Consider the following 18,862-nt stretch of genomic DNA (forward strand, 5'->3'; position numbering starts at 1 on the left):
CCCAGAACTTTCTTTAGTAAGGGTCCTCAGTTTCCCTTTTCTGAGGCAGTTTCCCAGAAGTTCCAAGATGAGAAGCTAAAGGTAACACTGTGCTAGCTGAAGAAGCTAGACAGCAAGGCCCTGATTCCGCAAAACCCTTCGGGACCTGCTTAAATCCAATTGAAGTCAATGGTCCACTTACAGATTTCAATTTCAGTACCTGCTGTCTGTTTTGATGAATCAGAGTCTTAATTGCCCTTGGCCAGAAGAAGCACAATAGAGAATGAGAACTGTTTCAATGTCTCCTCCTCTTCTGGCAGTAGGTCTTGTGTGTTTTGATATGGCTACAATCAAGTGGCTGAAGATGGTGCAGTCCTGCTGCCTGTCCTTCACCTATGAAGTGTGCACTCAGAAATCTTTGCCTGGACTTTGTGTGTAAGTTCTAGTTCTAAGATTAGTGCTGCCAAGAATTCTCTTTGTTCCAGGGATTCAGAGTAGACTAACTGGGGCAAACTCTGGCTCTCATGTTTTAGAGACGGTGCCTTTCTGCAGTAAGGAAAGTATTTTGCTGAGGACAGAATAGGCTAGATTACAGTCCAGTGCAGCCTGGCACAGATAAGAGAACCCCTTGCCGGATGCCCAGGGGAATGCATTCAATCCCCCTGCTTCTTCACCAGCCTTTTCTGAGCTGTCACCTGACACATATTTTTGACCATCGAAAGTATATTCAGGGGTGGAGCGCCTCACCCTTTGCTGCCTCTACCTCTTCTGCACTGAGGCAGCCTGGCTGGGTAGATGAATGGGGTCATGAGCCAAGTGTCCTGCAGTTAACCATTATTTCCTGTGAATAAAGAATGGTTAAGGTTGAGTAGAATGTCAGCAAACCTTTCATCCTGCCTCCTTTCAGCTGTCTGTGTTCTTATCCGCAAGCCATACAAAGTGTTCTGGCTTGTTTGTGAGAGATGTGGCCAGCTGGCTCCTTTGCATAATGTGTGCTTTGGGAAGACCTGGTATATTTGGCTCCACATCTGTGGAGACAATTCCTGAGGTGGCATAGTTGACCATTCAGCTCCCATGTTTTCCATAAGGAGTTGTAAATGGCACCCGGGTACCTTCCACATTTCCAACCCCTAGCACGTGGGGCATATTCTCTGTTTGAGAAGGCTGCTGGATGATGGAAGGAGTATCATAGAGATTAGTTTAATTGTAATGCTCACTTCGTGAACACAGACCTGCCAGATGTCCATGGTAATTCCAGCAGTGTTTTCAATTTAAAAACCTTTGGTTTGAGGGAGAGACTTTAGGTGTTTCACATTCAGTCCTCGGTCATATTCTTAAAAATCACAGCATTATTTTAGGCCCTTCCGGTGATGATCTGAAATTTATTCTTTGGCAAGAAAATTGAAATGTGGCAATATCTTAAAAGAATCATTTGCACAATGCTGGAGATCTGATTCACCTAAGCCTTGTCTGTATTCAAAGTTACAGCACCTTTACTAAGAGCATAATTTTTTTAAACCAATTTGGTTAAATTTGTGACAAAAAAATGTGGGTACTTTCTCTTAATCTAGTGTAAACCTACAGAATCTCTTTTTCTTAATTTGGTAAGGAAGTGACAAATTAAATTGATATACGTCTGGTTAAAACTGAATTGAGTGTCCTCAGTGTGTTTTACATTAGTTCAGCTACACTACTGCAAAAGCCAATTTACACTGGGCAACTTTGAACCTAGACAATGCCTGATTTTCAGTTTTATGCCAGTGTAATTCCACTGACTCCTGATTTATATGAGAGGAGAATTAAGGGCCTGTGTTTGTGAAGAGAAAATATGGGAGAAGGGTTGTTAATGTTTTTTGCACTTCTAGAAAGGAAATCTCGGAAGCAGATATACTTTCAGCTGATTAGAAAACTTTATTCATTGTTATGTGTAAACCTAGCTGAAATTTCCTTCGGGATTTCCCTTTATTTACATAGTTTCCTGTGCTGGAATCATGAATCCATTGTCTGTATGGATGCTGTTACTTTAAAATTATTCCATTAATAGAACATCAAAAACAGGCACTTCCCACTTTTGACATCTTGCTCTTTTATTCAGAAGGTTGGGCAACATCATCCTTCTCCACACAAAAGTGCATGGAAGTGGAAAAGTTATCTTGAAAATCCATTACAGGTTGAATGTCTCTAGTCCAGTACTCTCTCATCCATCAACATCCATAATCCGGCATGGTTTTAGTTAGTTGGATGTCCTCTTACGTGGTTGTGGCCAAGTTTCCCGTGGTTCCATAAAGTTTGTTTTCAGCAACCTGTCTTGTCTGTCAGTGCTCTGTGCTGTAATTTACCTCTCAATGTATTCTAAGAGCCCAGTAAGCAGTGGAAGTGATGGAAATGCTGCTACACAATATTGACCTCCTGTGATCTGGCAAATTCTCTTGTTCAGCACCAGTCAGATCCTGAGGGTGCTGGCCTAGAGAGGTTCGACCTGTACATGATTTACAAAGTACTAACTCCTTGGAGAGAGAACCTCAATTGCTGCTCAGAGAGGCAAGTGTGTTTGGACTATGCAGAGTTTAGGGAAGATACACAGGAAACCCTGGTGCAAATTCCATGGGTCTCAGGGGCATTTCTGTAAAAGGCCACCCCTCTGTGTACTTTGACTTCCTTTTATTATTGGCAGCGCAGCTCAGTCAGACTGATTAGTGGCCTGATTGTGACTCTGTAGTTATATCATCTGCATGGATAGAAGCCACCTACAGAACCAATATGGGTACTCAATCTCTGGATTCAGCCCAACACACCCAAGATGATTTGTGGTCTCCACCATGTGGTGCTCATCAGAGGGGTTTTAATTGCCTCAGGAGAGGTTAAATAGAAGCATTGATGGCATATGAATGCCTCTTCACCTACTTCCTGGCATATTTGAGTATGATGAGTTCCCTCTGTGCCACACAGAAGTATTAATATGATCCTGTACGGGTAGCTGTTGAACACCTTGCTTTCAGCTGAGTGAATGATTTAATTTATACTAAGCAAGACTCATCCTGAGCTTGTTCTGTAAGGGGCTTCTCAGACTAGTAGAAATATTGACTAGGTAACATCTGCCTCTGATATGTAAAGATCACTAATGCTTTATATGTCTGATTTCTGCCAGCTGTTCTGGATTTCTTTTAAAGAAGGTATTCAATTTTAAGAAGAAAATGAAAGCGGGAGTGTAAATAAGAACATAAGAATGTAAGAACATAAGAACGGCCATATTGGGTCAGACCAAAGATCTATCCAGCCCAGTATCCTGTCTGCCAACAGTGGCCAATGGCTGGTGTCCCAGAGGGAGTGAACAGAACAGGGAATCAAAATTATTTTGTTAGTCTTTAAAGTGCTACTTGACTGCTTTTTTGTTTTCATAGCATATAGACTAGCACAGGTCCCTCTCTGTTACTGATCTCTCCCCTGTCGCCCATTCCCATCCCTAACAAACCGAGGCTAGGCACCCCTGTCCCTGACCTTCCTATAAAGTTTGGGGTTTGATAGAATGGTATGTTTTGATTGCTCATTTGTTGCTGTGGACACATTACGTAGTTTTTGCATGTCCTCTAGAGATGGTAAGTAATGGGTTAATGGTTTACAGAAAAACTTAGGAAAATGAACATTCTAGTGAACTATCAAAACAAAAAGCAGTCAAGTAGCACTTTAAAGACTAGCAAAATAGTTTATTAGGTGAGCTTTCGTGGGACAGACCCACTTCTTCAGACCATAGCCAGACCAGAACAGACTCAATATTTAAGGCACAGAGAACCAAAAACAGTAAGCAAGGAGGACAAATCAGAAAAAGATAATCAAGGTGAGCAAATCAGAGAGTGGAGAGGGGGAGGTCAAGAATTAGATTAAGCCAAGTATGCAGACGAGTCCCTATAGTGACTCAGAAAGTTCCCGTCCCGGTTTAAACGATGTGTTAATGTGCCGACTTGAATATAAAAGCCTGCTCGGCTGCTTCCCTTTGAAGAATGGTGTGAAAGTTCTTTTTCAGTAACACACATACCTTTAGGTCATGAATAGAATGCCCCATTCCATTAAAATGTTGACTAACTGATTTGTGGATCTGGAGTGTTTTGATGTCTGTTTTGTGCCCATTGACCCTTTGTCTAAGGGAGTTAGAAGTCTGTCCAATGTACAAAGCACCTGGGCATTGTTGGCACATGATGGCATATATGATGTTAGTAGAGGAGCATGAGAAAGTGCCCATGATTCTGTGAGTGACCTGGTTAGGTCCAGTGATGGTATTTCCAGAGAAGATATGTGGACAAAGCTGGCAGCGGGCTTTGTTGCAGGGAAAGGTTCCAAGACTGGTATTCCTGGGGTATAGACTGTGGCTGTTAGTGAGGATCCTCATGAGGTTGGGAGGTTGTCTGTAGGAGAGAACAGGCATGTCACCCAGGGCCTTCTGGAGTGTGGCATCCTGATTAAGGATAGGTTGTAGGTCTTTAATAATTCGTTGCAGTGGTCTCAGTTGGGGGCTGTAGGTGATGACCAGTGATGTTCTGTTCTTGGCTTTTTTGGGCTGATCTTGGAGTAGCTGGTCTCTGGGTATGCGTCTGGCCCTGTCGATTTGTTATGTTACTTCTCCTGGTGGGTAATTCAGGTTTATGAATATTTGGTAAAGATCTTGTAGTTTTTGGTCTCTGTCAGTTGGATCAGAGCAAATGCGATTGTATCTAAGAGCTTGACTGTAAACAATGGATCTACTCATGTGTGCAGGATGGAAGCTAGAAGGGTGTAGGTAAGTAAAGCAATCAGTAGGTTTTCAGTACAATGTGGTACTGATCAGGCCATCCTTGATTAGTACTGTAGCGTCCAGGAAATGTATCTCTTGCATGTTGTAATCGAGGCATAAGTTGATGGTGGGGTGTAGATTGTTAATGTCTCTGTGGAATTCTTCTAGAGTCTCTATACCATGGGTCCAAATCATAAAGATGTCATCAATGTATCTTAAGTAGAGGAGGGGTAATAGTGAACTGTATTACAGCTGAAGAAGCAATGTGTGTGAAGAGGAATTTGTATTATCCAGAGTAACAAACACTTAATTTTTAAATAACTAGATTACGGAAGCATTAAGTAACAGCCATTAGAGGCTTATATTAATATCAGCTATATAAGTGGGTATGATGGGTGTAGCATACCAGCCGCATAATCTTGCTTGTTTAAAAAAAATGGTTGGGGGGTGGGGATTTCAGACTTTTTACCCTTTAGGGACATATACTTTATAACACAGACCAGTAAAACCATGCATATTTCAGAAGACAGAGTCCAGATGACAAATTAATAGTTTAATCATATTCTGAAGTCCTCTTTAATGTCTGTCCATGAATTGAAGTGAAAACCCCCTTTTTATCAATAAAACTGGAGAACCATCCACACACAAAATATGTTTTGTTGACAGTTTTTTGACAAAACTCAGCAGTTCACTGGCAGTGTTCTGCCTCTCACCCATGAGGCATAAAGCTTCTGTCAGCAGATCTTGTCGACAAAAAACCTGTGTGGACACTCTGGGGGGCCGTCTCTCGATAGACAGGCATCCAGAACAATGGGCAGCCCTGTCTGCTGTGCTTCTGGGTGCCTGTTTTATCAAGAGAGCAGCCAGGCAGTTTAGCTGCTCCGTCGACAGAGCAGCGCGCTCTTCCAATTGGCTTTTGTTTGTGGCCACACCCTGTCAACAGAAGTTTTGTTGGGAAAACTCTTCCGACAGTGACTTCTGTCACCAGATGTCTGTAGTGTAACAGTAGCCATAGTGTATTTGTTTGGATAATATTTCTTTTTGTACGGGTGGAGCTACAGCTTCCATTATGCTTCTCCTTTTTCTTAGTGGCTTGCTAGTGACTATTTTTAAATCTTTAAAAAGAGCCCAGAACTGTATTACCCTTTGAATACCATAGTAGAGTGAAGTATATTACTATTATAATGATGTGCAGTTATAGTTAGGAGTTAAGCAATAAATATTTTTCTGGCATTGGTTAAAGTGTGAACAGCCTGCATTAGATGAGTGATTACACGTATTTTGAATTCTGGCATCAACTAAAATAGTTTAAGCTTTGGTGCTGGTCTTAAATGAAAAGGAATGCAACTGTTGAGTTTGTGACTTGCTATGGAATACCATAGTGTGAATTTCTTCCTTTGTAAGAGAGTTCCTAATTCCAGATATTAAAATACTAGAGAATCTTACTGAAAGTGAAGTTACGCTGATTAGTTACACTACAAAAGTTAATGTATGTACATCTGTTTGGATCACGTCTTTTAATCGTAATACTAATAGCTAACTTTGTTCATGGAACACTTCAGTTAAAGCGTATCTCTGAAAACACAATTGACATCATGGCTGGGCACTGCTTTTTATTTTTAATTTATTTTTAAGTTAACAGTATTCCAATTGTCTGATTAACAAAGGATCTCACTTCCATATTACAAGAATTTCACCTCTTTCCTTAATCACATGAACTCTCCTGTTGCTAAAGTAGAGTTTGTTATGAGCGGAAACTGGAAAAGTAAAATTTTAAGCTTTCTTTTAAACATTCAGTTACATAACAAAGTTTCTTTTATTGATTAACCCCAGATCATCTGCTCATGTAGCAAAGAGATATTTTTACAAATCTTTATTATGCCTCGTTAGAATTCACTCCTTTAGATGATTTCTAATTATATTGTATAATAAAACTAAACCTTAGAAGCTATTTGCATATTATATGAAGAAATCTCATACAACAAACTCACAGTGGATTCAATTAACATAATAGCTAATTATATATCCCATCAGCCTTTAGAGTTGCTCAGTATTCATGTTTTGCCTGTTGTAGCCTAGAGCAAAGGAGGTTTGAATTTTCATTTCTAAATATTGACTTTTAACTAATATCAGAAATGATCTGAACACTATTTTGTGGATGAAAAGATAGTGATTAAACTACATGAAACATTTTAAAATACATGTTTAAAATTATTTGAAACAATTCCCAATAAACCATAAAGCTTTGCATATGATCATTTCTGGCTGTCTCTATTTTTTAAAAAATTATAAATGCATGTATACTTTTATTGAAAAATATTTGATTGTTTTTGAAAATGCATATATACTGCAGTTATATCTTTTATATCTCAACACACAACATAATGCAATTGTATTCGTGGCTGGTTGTGGTATCTATCAAGCAAGAAATTTACGATGAGATTAACAGAGACATAGTAATGAACTGGCATATGAACATCCTGTTACTGACTGTTATTAAGGTATTGCCAAAGTAGTCTGTAATGAATTCTCTAGCTGTTTTTGAAACTGATTGAAATACTTCGGGAAGCAAAAATAAACAGCAAAAATATCATTGAACTTTAAAAAATTAAAGGATATCTTTTATTCTTTTTAACCATTTCAAATAATGTGAAAGATCATCAGATTATGAAATGATTAATGAACAAAAAAAATTGAGACTGATCAAGGCTTCTGATTTTATTTGAAAAATTAAAATTCATGCATTCTATCATCAATATGCACATCAAATGCAATCACTAATTTGCTGGGTATCGTATTTATATTTTGAAAAAATAGCAGATAAACTTTGGTGCAGGGTAAAGTGGTTTTGTCCGATTACAATGATGGCTGTCTTTTCATTCATATTTTAATGAGGTTAGTATCTCTGAGACAGCTTTTTCGGGGAGGAGGCCCATGTCTCCGGTACAATTACAATAGGAGTTGCTTTATTGACAAGTACTATTCAAAATCTTCACAGTAGGGAAAGAAAGGCTTGAGTTTTTCCGCCACTTGTCCAAATACTTATTGCTCTGATTATTAAAACACTTTTAAAAGAACACTCGACTTTGGGGGGTCAGGTATAACTCTGAGTCTATTGCAACCAAATCTTTTATATTATTTTACATGCAAGTTGTACTTTCTTTTGATAAAAATTCACTGTCCAAAAGCTAATAAGTAAATACCAGAAATAACCAGATATACATGTAAATCATATACAAGGGTTTACCATAAACATGCACTATCTATTCAATATAGTTTACAAGGACCGGGAGTCTGATTCCAGTCAAACTAATAGTTATGTGAAAAATAAAGTTATTCAGAAACCACATGGTAAGTAGAATTTATTATTAACTTGACAAGAAAAAAATCAAACACAGCCATTTTAAAACAAAGTTATTGTACTTATGGTTTTATTAATCGACTTTATTAATATGCTGATTCTAAAATAATTTCCTAAGTATGGTAAGACAACATACGAAATACAAAGAGAAGTTAAGCAAATGCAGTTCACATGTTGGCTTTTGCGAATGTTATGGGAAATAGAATAGCTGGGGGAAATTAGAGCAAAAATTGTGTCTAAATATGTAAGAGGGTTGAAAAATCCTTTTGAAAGTGTAAATATCTGTACCCAAAGTAACTAGGGAATTTTATCTGTAGCTGCTGATATATGCATTATGAAGTTTGATTTTTGCTAAGTTATCTTTCAGAAGCATTTCCTAATGCATAGGTGCATATAATTATAGTCTCATTCTCTATGTTCTTATACAGTAGTTGCCTCTGATGATATATATTCTTGCTAGACCACTCTTACCTTTTGCAGTTGCTTTGAGAGATACTGCCAGAAAGAGGATGGGAGAAGTGTTAGTATGTGAGTCAATTCTTGAACAACATCTCTTTTTGCAGAACTTAAAATCCTATCTTGCTTATATTATGAAAACACTGCAGACCTCTTTTTGCCTGCAAATAAGTGTAGTTAGTAACATAACCATTAGAATTCTCCCTGCTAGTCATGCGGTTTAATATATTGTCATGCAAGTAAGTTTAGAGGGGTGTGCGTGTGTGTGTGTGTGTGTTTATATAATATATGTATAATATATATTTCATATAATATAGCTTATTGCAGCTGAAAGCACATGGGGTCAGGTACCTCACTGACCTTAATGAAAGTTACAACAGGAAAGAATTTGGTCAGTCGTGTTGAATCTTTGTCTTTTGACAGATTTGTAAAAGTGCTATTTTATTTTCAAAGTTCGATGCTGTAGTTTTTCTTTTTCGCATATTAAATATTTGGAAGAGGCAGACAGACATATTCATGTGCCATGTTATCTTGTTGTCTTCAGCCTCTAATGGGTGGGAAAAATCACTTGAGATTGGAATACGTAATAGGAAGGAATAGTTTTTCTGGAACCATGTTGTTGCTGCCATTAGCTTTCCTTGCTTTATGATAAATATTTGCTTTTTAAATGTTAATATTGCAATTAATAAAAGTTTTCCTGGCAAAATGCAACTAAGCTCAGCCTTCCTGTAAGACAGGATGCAGATATCTATGAATACGTATATTTGAAACTAAAAATTGACCTTTTAATAAAAATTACAGTTTTTGCCTCTTGCCCTTTCTGCTTTTTCCAGGTTTCATAAAAAGTAGGTTCCACATAAAGAATGAGGTTGTAGGGAGGATTTCATAATAGGACCTAGTTTAAGAAAAAGAAAAACCTTAAGGCTTTAATTTTAATTCTACTGCCTTTATTTATCTGATCTGTGGCCAGATGGTGGTGAAGCAAGGAAACCCTTTGTGTAAATGAAGCACACATGTGAAAGTGCTTCTGTAATGTAATCATTGAGACCGGAAGGGTTCATACTGTGTCTGAAAAGACACAATAGAGACTGGATATATCAACATTGCAGAAATCGAGTTCATTTGTGATTCAGACCCTTTGACTATGGTTGTCATGAAAACTTCCTACTTTGATCAGCAGAGGGTGGAGAGAAAAATCTTCTAAAGGTCCAAGGATGCAGCACTGTTGTTTACTGTGCACTTGGCTTCAGTTCACGCCCCCTTCCGGAAGAAGCAACAGAGATAGGAGCATCTTGCACCTTGACCTGTCTAGACGGGAGAGAAGTTTTTTGTCCCCGTTACCAGGGGCGAGGAGTGCTCTTTGACCCTTGGAGCACTAGCTGGAGAGACTCTCACTAAGTATGTAGGTAGTGTCTAAATGTTTCTGCTGAATTCTTGCTTAATTCTGAAGGAAAGGGACTGGACAAAGACATGGACCAGCTGTTCGAAAATAAAGCTGAAATAGTAGAACCTGGGAGAAGTTAAATTTTGTTAGCTCTTATTTTCTTCACAAAACCCCTGGGAGGTATTAAACAGCTGCATCTGTGTTGACGAACAGCAACTAAGACAGACCAAGTGAAAGCAAAAGACTTTCTAGAACTCGACTTCAACTAAAGAAACAAAGTAACTTAAGAAATCTTTCATGGTTATGTCGATAAAAGCGCAACTGTAGTCTACAGAATCTTTATTTGCTGCATGGTATATGTCTTTTTGAATGACAATATGTTTACAACTTAAAATCTGATAACTGCATTATAGAATTGGTTCTGTGTAAAAGGAATGTTTTATGCAAGATTAAATGTTTAATTTTTCAGTGTCACTTTAGTTTTAGCTGACATTTTGAATTATGTGTGCCGTATAATATGGGTCAGCAATTATGCAGATTAAGATATGTGCACTGATTCTTTTTCTCTGACACATCTCTCTGTAGCGGTACAACCTCTTAAAAGGTATTTTTGGTAATATGTATAATAAAAATAGTAAACTCCATTTTTCTTCCCCCCCAGTAAATTCCTTTAGCAAAGTCAGAGACTACCAACTGCAAGTGGTTCCTCAAACCTAGAAAAGGACATTCAAGAGATTTACTCCTAGAAAAGATGAGAAAATCTATGCAGATTTTTAAAAATTCCATTTTGATTCTGATGCTTACAAACCTTTAAAATTTGTGGTAAGCTAACATAGCAAATTGGTAATATTGTATGTTAAAGTATTATTAGTATATACCCATTACTGCATGATAAATATAGCTTCAATTACTGAACTTGAGGCATAGAGTAAATTGTTTTAATAATAGTATGTTCTAACATGCTGTATATTTGTTTGTCACAGTATTGTGTTAAGAGTTTTTAAACAACAATGGGGTTTGTAATGTTATTTAGAAATCTGTTTATTGCTACATACATGTGAATAAAGCATTGACAGATGGCATTTTAGTTGCCAGAGTTACTCATGGATTATACTGTGTATTCTCAGTTTACACTTTAAAAATTTCCCAAACTGGAACAATTCAAGTTACGTTTTACTTGGAGAATGTCTGTAAGTGATTAAATACATATCAGTGTTACTAAGGTAGTATCTTTTTAATTTCTGTGCAAGGAATAGCAAAGTATGGTGCTGAGTAAAAATCCCAATTAATACTACCATAGTTTCAATATTTATAGCTGGATTATAGAAGGAAGAGGGGTGTCCACTTTTCTTTTGGCCTTGTTTAATAGATACAATTTTCTGTGAGCTAATTCAAGAATGCTGATGATAGTCTGAGTTAAACAAATGTTTAGGTGCCAATTTCAAAACATAATTTTGTTTTGTTCATGCATTGACTATTTTTCTTGGGTCAGGAAACACACGATATAGCAAAAAAGTGTATAGGGCAGGGATATGCTGGATATGATTCCATATGTATTCAGTTCACTGCAAAAGTAATGTTGAGATTATTGAATCTATAAAATAAAGCCAGCATAGCATGCACATTTAGTGATTGCATTTTCACTAGGAAGTAAAGGTGATAGCTAAGTTTCAAAGATATTGAGTGCTGTGAAATGTTGACTTAAAGTAGCTTGAATTGTATTCTTGAGATGGTACATTCTAGACCTAATTTTTAAAGAAATGCAAGAGATGTTATGTTTGGTAGTGGAGTTATGACTTCTTTATTTAAATCAGAGTTTTCCTTAGTGTATATTTTTAATTGCAATCATTTCATGAGGCTTCCACCCTGTTTAATGATTAAATTACAATCTGGGCTTTTGGGAAAGTATTTTATGTCCTTTGTAATATGTGCTCAGGAATGCCAAAAGATAACTGTAGATAATACAGCACTTGTGAGCCAAACCTCTCTTTAGACACATTCCACCAAGACTCTGCCTCAGCGGTAGGGTTGAACTCTGTTTAAAACATCAGAAATCCATTTTCTGCAGATGAAGTCAAATTACTGATAGTCTTTGTAACATTGAAAAGAGACCATTTGGTATATTGCTGTCAATTCTGTTATCTATAGTGAACTTAAAGGCTACATCTACACGGCAAAATAACAGCAATTATTTCAAAATAACTTTGGCAATGTCTAAATGACACACAAAAGCTATTATGAAATAAATTCACAATAATGGATGCAATTGGGATAAACCTCATTCCCTGAAGAATAATGCCTATTTGGAAGTAAGCCATAATGGGCTCCAGTAGCAGTGTTTCAAAATAGCACGATGGACTGGAAATACTGTTTTGAAATAGCTAAGTGCTTGTTTGAAATGCATTTTGTGTTTGGTTGTGTTATTTTGAAATATTCATATTCAAAATATCTTATTTTGAAATAGGGCTGTCATGTAGATGTAGAAAAAGATGCATTAGTTTCATCAGAGAGCTTTATCTGCATGTTGTGAATAGTAGTGTATTAACATGAAATGGATTATTATTATTTGTGTGTGTATATAATATATATGTTCCTGTTTCAGTCTTACAGTGTGAAAGTATCATAGAAGAGTATGAAGATGAAATTTTCTCACTTATCGCCCAGGAGTCAGACTATCTAGCTGACAAGATGTGCAGTGAAAAATCAGGTACTGTGTCTGATGTAACATGTGCTCTCTCTACAGCATTTTTCCTCCCTCCCCCCACCCTTAAACATAGTGTACTGCTTTGGGTGCAACAAACCACTTTGGAGAAGGAGTGTAAGCTGAATGAGCAACAGCAGCACTACATAACTTGTTAAAAATGGTTCTTTTAAAAGAAAGATTTCAACATCTGTTTTTAATTTTTTTGCAGATTTTAACAATAATTTCAGCATTCCATGTCTAATGCAGTGTGTTTTTCTCCTAGTGTTACACGATCAGCACATTTTTACTCTGTGTATTTGTTTTGCCATCCTGAAGCAAGGAATGAAAATAACCTCTTGCAATAAAACAGAAGCATGGGTTTTGGGTTTTTTTAAGTTTAGTTGTTTATTGATCATAGTTCACGTTACAGGCTAGAATTAGCATGTAGCTTAAAAATGTTGGGCCTTCGGTATGTGAACAGAACTTTCCTTGATATCAGTGGGGAGTTCCGCTTAAAACTTTTAAATTGTTGGCATGCTATAGACGTTTGTTAGAAAAATATATTGACATTTCTCTGTGAAATATATTCCTTTCTCAAATGTAATGCCAAGTAGAATTTTGAAATTAGGAAAAAATGCCTTGCTATATGACAGTTTATTTATTATCAAAATTCATATATTTTACTATTTGGTCATATTTTCAATGTGATTTTAGGTCATGGATCATTTTTGTAACCAAGAATCACATTATTGAATAGTAACAGAGAGGTAGCCGTGTTAGTCTGTACTCCAACAAAACAAAGCAGCAGAAATGTAGCACTTTAAAGACTAACAAAATGATTTATTCGGTGATGAGCTTTCACGGCACGGACCCACTTCATCAGATCGATCTCATTTCCAATACAGTCTGACATTTATAAGTGCAGAGCACCAAAAAAACAAAAATTGCAATAAAAAACAGTATACTAAAATTATAAATGTGGTTGGACAATCCTTTTCAGATGCTTTCTGTAGAGACATATGATCGCATATACATAAAAATATTGATCTCAGAATCAATGCTTGTGATATGAGCATTTGTTTTAAGATTTAAAGTTGTTAATATTTACCACATACAATAACTGCTAGAAATTGACAGACATTCATGGGAATAAGCATATGTAATTTGTTCTTGTTAGTGTGTATTTTAACATATGCTGAAAAATCTTGATCTGGAGAACACAAAAAATGCATTTTTATAAAATTTTAAGTTCTTTTTGTCAGTTAGGCAGACAAATAACTTAAAAATAGAATTTTCCAACAATGTTTCAATTTTTAAAAAAATAATGTATGCAGTAGTTATACAGCTGTATCTGGTCTTAATAATCAGTAAATGAAAAGATTAGCACAAATAATTCTCAAAGCACCTCTCTTTCAAAATTCATAGGGATTGTTTTTGCTGTTGTGCTTGTTTAGAAAAAGGGCAATCCAGTGATAAATATAAAAATAAGGACAGGACAGTGCAGAAAAACAGTAATGAGTGTGGTTTTTGCAAACAAGTAAGTTGGGTAGGTTTCTTTCCCTTGCTGGCTAATTTAAAAATCACTTGCAAATCTGGTATAAAGTAACTTGCTGGTATAAAGTAACTACACTTCAGCTAGAAGGCCAATTTACACAGAAAAGACCAAACTATTGAAATGCCTTTCTTCATAAACAAGATGTTCTAAATTTTTTGGAGGAGGGATTTACAGTCATTTTGTGGGGCTTACACGCAACTGTATGACCGTATTTTCTATGTGCATTAATCACAAATTGTAAATTTGATAAAACAGTTCCCTAATTTCTAGTGGAAAAGATTCTCATTGTTACATGTGAGACTTACACACATGAGCATCCCTACTGAAGTAGGTCACTGCTTACATGAGAAGGAAGAGCAAGGCTTGGTTTTGCATGATGGAAGAAATTGCAAAAATTCTTTGCACAAGGGGAAAAAGTTGAGTGTTCTTTACTGTTGCAGGCAACTAGCACAGACAAATAAGGATCCATTTAATAAACAAAACAGTGCAAATAATTGTACTGCCAATTCATGAAGATGCAAAACCATAATCACGCTAAAAAGAACTCAAACACTGTAAGGAAATGCAGAGGGAAATAAATTAATCTGCCATTCTTTGTCTGATCTGATTTTGCAAGGAAAAATGTCATTAAGTTAAAGAAGAAAAAAGAACAGATTATTAATAAGACTTTTTTAAAAAGGCAGCTATGCACAATTTTTAAAACAAATGAATATAATAAGCCAGGAAAGATGATAAAAATAAATTTATTAAACACCAGTGAAATTTAGGGAAATCAATATGCCACAGATAATCTTGCCGCTTTCAGCTGGTGAAGGAAAAGCATGTCACCTGAGTGGCAAAAAAATGTCTGTCTATATTTTCTATGGAATTTGGCATCAAATTCCCAAGAAAATGGAAACTGCAATTCTCTGAAAATCATTGTTGTAAAACACTTAACAGTTGTACTCCTTTGCAAGATTCATATAAGAATGAATAGTGACTTTCATGATATTTTATCTCTATTACAATGGTACACTTCAGAGACATGTTAAATTAAAGCAGTATTATAGACTTATGTTTTTACTGTCAACTTTTGGTGCTTTGCATCCATAATTGCATATATGCATTCAAGATTCCGTTTTAAATTGTGTGACTGCAAAAATTATCATACCAGATTGACCAACATGGACCCAACATTACACAAAGTTTTGCTATGGACAAAAAGTAAATTTTGCTGCCATGCATTTAACCTTAAAGGAAAACCACAACAGTCATTGATTTAAGTCTCCACAAAGTTAATTTGTTAAAAGCAAAGGATATGAATGTGACTGATGCTTTTGGCCTATAGCAAAGGTCCTATTATCAGTATAATCAAATATATCCCTGCTAATCCATGCCAAGGTAAAATATTGAAGGATACAATATCCTCTCAATGCATAAACATGATGCTAATAGGAATCATATGTATACTGAGAAGATAACTACCCACAAGGCATGTTTAGTATTTCTTTTTTTAGTCACCTCGCTATTGTAGATATTATAAACATGATCATAATACACTTGTGTTTCCTATTTGATTAAAAAGTGGAAAAACTTCAGTGAAGTGTTTTAGAATGATCAAACCATTTGATGTTTGTAACTACAGATCAGTTTTCTGTCACACGCACTCTTTGATCACTGAAAAAAATCTCTGTGCTACCCTTTCCACAGACAAGCAATCAAAAATTGTGAGGCATGCCTTTAGATGTTCTACAATTTTTCATGTGCCTAAGAGTCTAGGAGCTAGTTATCAAACATACTACCTTTTTTTTTAAACTACAAACAGGAAGGTCAAATTTCCAATTTGACCAACAAAATTTAAAAGTATTTGATAAAGGGAGACTGATGTATCCTGAATTAAAAAATATTGTCCTAAAGTTTTCATTTTCCCCCCACAATGATAATTGTGGAAAACTAACATATCAGTGGTTTCTAATTCAAATTTTGTAATGAATTATGATAAAGTGCATTTAGACCAATAAGAAGTAGGAAACCAGCCAACAGTGGATTATATTAATTTGTAGTCTAGCATCAGTGGAAAACAATACAATCACTAGCAGTGAAAGCGATAATTAAAGTAACAATGAGGCTTCTATTGCAACCCTGTTTTTATATGCTCATAACTCCACAAAATTATTCTTTTTGGCTGAAAGTTTTCATTCTTCATCTCATCTCAAAAGTGATTTTAATTATTAATTACTTATGAATTGTTTAACAGATTCTATTCACCCATTTTAAGTTATGCAAGGGGTCGGGGGAACACTTTTCTATTGTAAAAAGACTTTTTCTGCAATTGTATTACTCAAATAGTTGTATTTTGCAAGTTGGTACTTTCTAGGTTGCTAGTTCTCACTGAAAAATAATCTCCAGGGCAGTTTGACAAAGCTAAAAAATATATAGTGATATACAAAACAAATATTTTAAGTGGATATATGTGACATGTTAAGTGTTATGATACTGTCTACTGGGTTATGAAATAAAGCACAAACCAACACAATTCTACATCTATATAACTAATGTATTTCATTGTGGAATTCCATAGTTTCACAGATTTATTCAATATTTTTTACCATGTTGCTATGGCAATTCACAGTCAATACAGAGATTTGTGTTTTTAGGCTCCTTTCCTGCAATGGACTCTGTTAGCACAGACTTGAATAAGACTTTTCAGAGATAGAAAGGTACATGCTGTAAGTTCTCACAACAGAATCAGGGCCATAATCTCCTTTTACTTTTTAAAAAATAGTTCAGTAATAAAACCTCAAATCATATTTTAATTTAACCTAAGGTTCGAATTAAAAACTTGGAAGTCGGGCAGCGCACACATTAAATTTCATATTAACGTAAAGTCTTCGTATTGCATGATGTTCAATATTTTCTACTACTACTAATGTTGCTATGTATAACTTTAGGACATCATATGCCTGGCTGTGCCCTCAGAGTTAAACACGCAGAACTCCAGTCAACTTAAGTGAGTATGTGGAAATGTGTGAAACCCATGTGTGCATTCACACCACTGTGGAAACATGGGTTATTTCCTGAGTTAGAAGTGTTCAAGTATGTATTTTAGTAAAATATGCATGTAGTTTTGTGATGTGATAATTAAGGACTCTATTGTGTAGCTCATAACAGGATAAATGTTAAAATAAAATGAACACACAGATCACTTCATAGCATTTAAAACATTTTGGAAAGATATTACATCACATGAGTTCACATGGATCTATTCATGCTTGTAACAGTGTTTCTTAAATTATGTGCCGCAGAACACTGGTTTTCCGTGAACAGCTCAGGTGTGTCAAGAGCGTTTGGAAAAATACACCAACTGTATGTATTTTCTGTTATTAAAAGCAGGTACAATGTTACTACTTCATTGCTATCACACTGGATTATATCACCCCATTTTGTTTTTCCTGTATTTGTTTGTTTGTTTTTGGTCTGACAATTTTCTGAAGAAAATTTTCATATCTGTTTCACATAAAAATCTTATTGTCCCAAAAAGTGGTTGCAAAAGTTTAAGCAGCATGGATGTAACTGAAGCATTAGCCCCTAAAATAACTTAATATATCCGAAAACTTGGCAGAGACTGGTAATTTTACAATTCTATTGTAAAGGTCTGTTTGCCCTGTGGTAAAGAGGGTTGGAAAATCAGCATGGTAGCAAAGTCTGAGTGTTATACTTCAAACACCCACTTGTCACTGGTTTATTATTTATTTAAAAGTTATGTGCTCTTAACAAAATGTAACCATTTGAAAGATTAGCAATGATGAGGAACTTTTTCCCCCCTCAGGTCTTTGTGAAGAATCTGCTACTCACGCTGAGCTATAGCATCGATAAACTATGAATTTTACAGAAGGAAGTAAGATGGCATCTTCCAAAAAAATCTTCCTGTGTAATCAAATATTGATTCTCTGTCTTTTTTATTTCCATACTATCTTTTATGTTTTACATTTATATTTGATATGTGCATGTGTTCCTGTTTAATATTTTGGATGTTTTCATAGAAAATTATTTAATCTGGAGTTACGGGGTTTTGGCAAGCATGGTTTGGTTTAACATGTAATTAACTATTGAGCATTTCTATCAGTAAAACAAGTCACATTCCGAGATCTTCTTGCCAGGTGTGCTTTGACAGAACCAATATCTGATTGTAAAAAATGTACTATTTCAGTGTGAAAGATTAAGGCTCTTGTTTAACTGAAGCAAATACTTAATACAATTTAAGTAAACCGATTATTTTTCCTGTGCATTTGTCCTTTGTTTTAACAAATGGTTGATTCCTATGTACTTCCAAGTATACATGAACAAAATTTTACTGCAAAATAGTTTTGACTACTTGTTATCTTTATAAAAGAAATGATAAAATGTTTGGAAGAATCTCACTTTGATCCTGAGAGATTATAAAGTATATAAGTTAATGAAACATATATGATTTCTTAAAAACAAGCCATTCCCTTAAAATTCCCAACCCTACATTTCAGACCTTTATTTACAATGAAAAATTGAACAAACATGGAAATATCTGGTGGCAAAGCACTGCTGATTCAGGCTTATAAGCATTCACAAAGTTTGTAATCAAGATATTAAAAAGTTATCTTATTTAACACAAATAAATAAGGTAACAGTGTTCAGGTTTTAAACAAGCTTTTTAAATGGAGAAA

At 35.6% G+C, this 18,862-nt stretch overlaps 1 protein-coding gene across 1 annotated transcript in view; it reads left to right on the plus strand.

Moving 5' to 3' along the window:
* Window positions 1-18,483, plus strand: part of CNPY1 (canopy FGF signaling regulator 1) — a 93,657-nt gene extending 75,174 nt beyond the window's left edge. The window contains 4 exon segments of the mRNA XM_074985514.1: window positions 8,021-8,095; window positions 10,607-10,767; window positions 12,556-12,652; window positions 17,992-18,483. Coding sequence (XP_074841615.1) covers window positions 8,021-8,095; window positions 10,607-10,767; window positions 12,556-12,652; window positions 17,992-18,029 — 371 coding nt within the window. The 3' untranslated portion in view covers window positions 18,030-18,483.
* Window positions 18,484-18,862: the final 379 nt, after the last annotated feature.

Source organism: Carettochelys insculpta, chromosome 2 (genome assembly GCF_033958435.1).
Source record: "Carettochelys insculpta isolate YL-2023 chromosome 2, ASM3395843v1, whole genome shotgun sequence".
Lineage (NCBI taxonomy): Eukaryota > Metazoa > Chordata > Testudines > Carettochelyidae > Carettochelys > Carettochelys insculpta.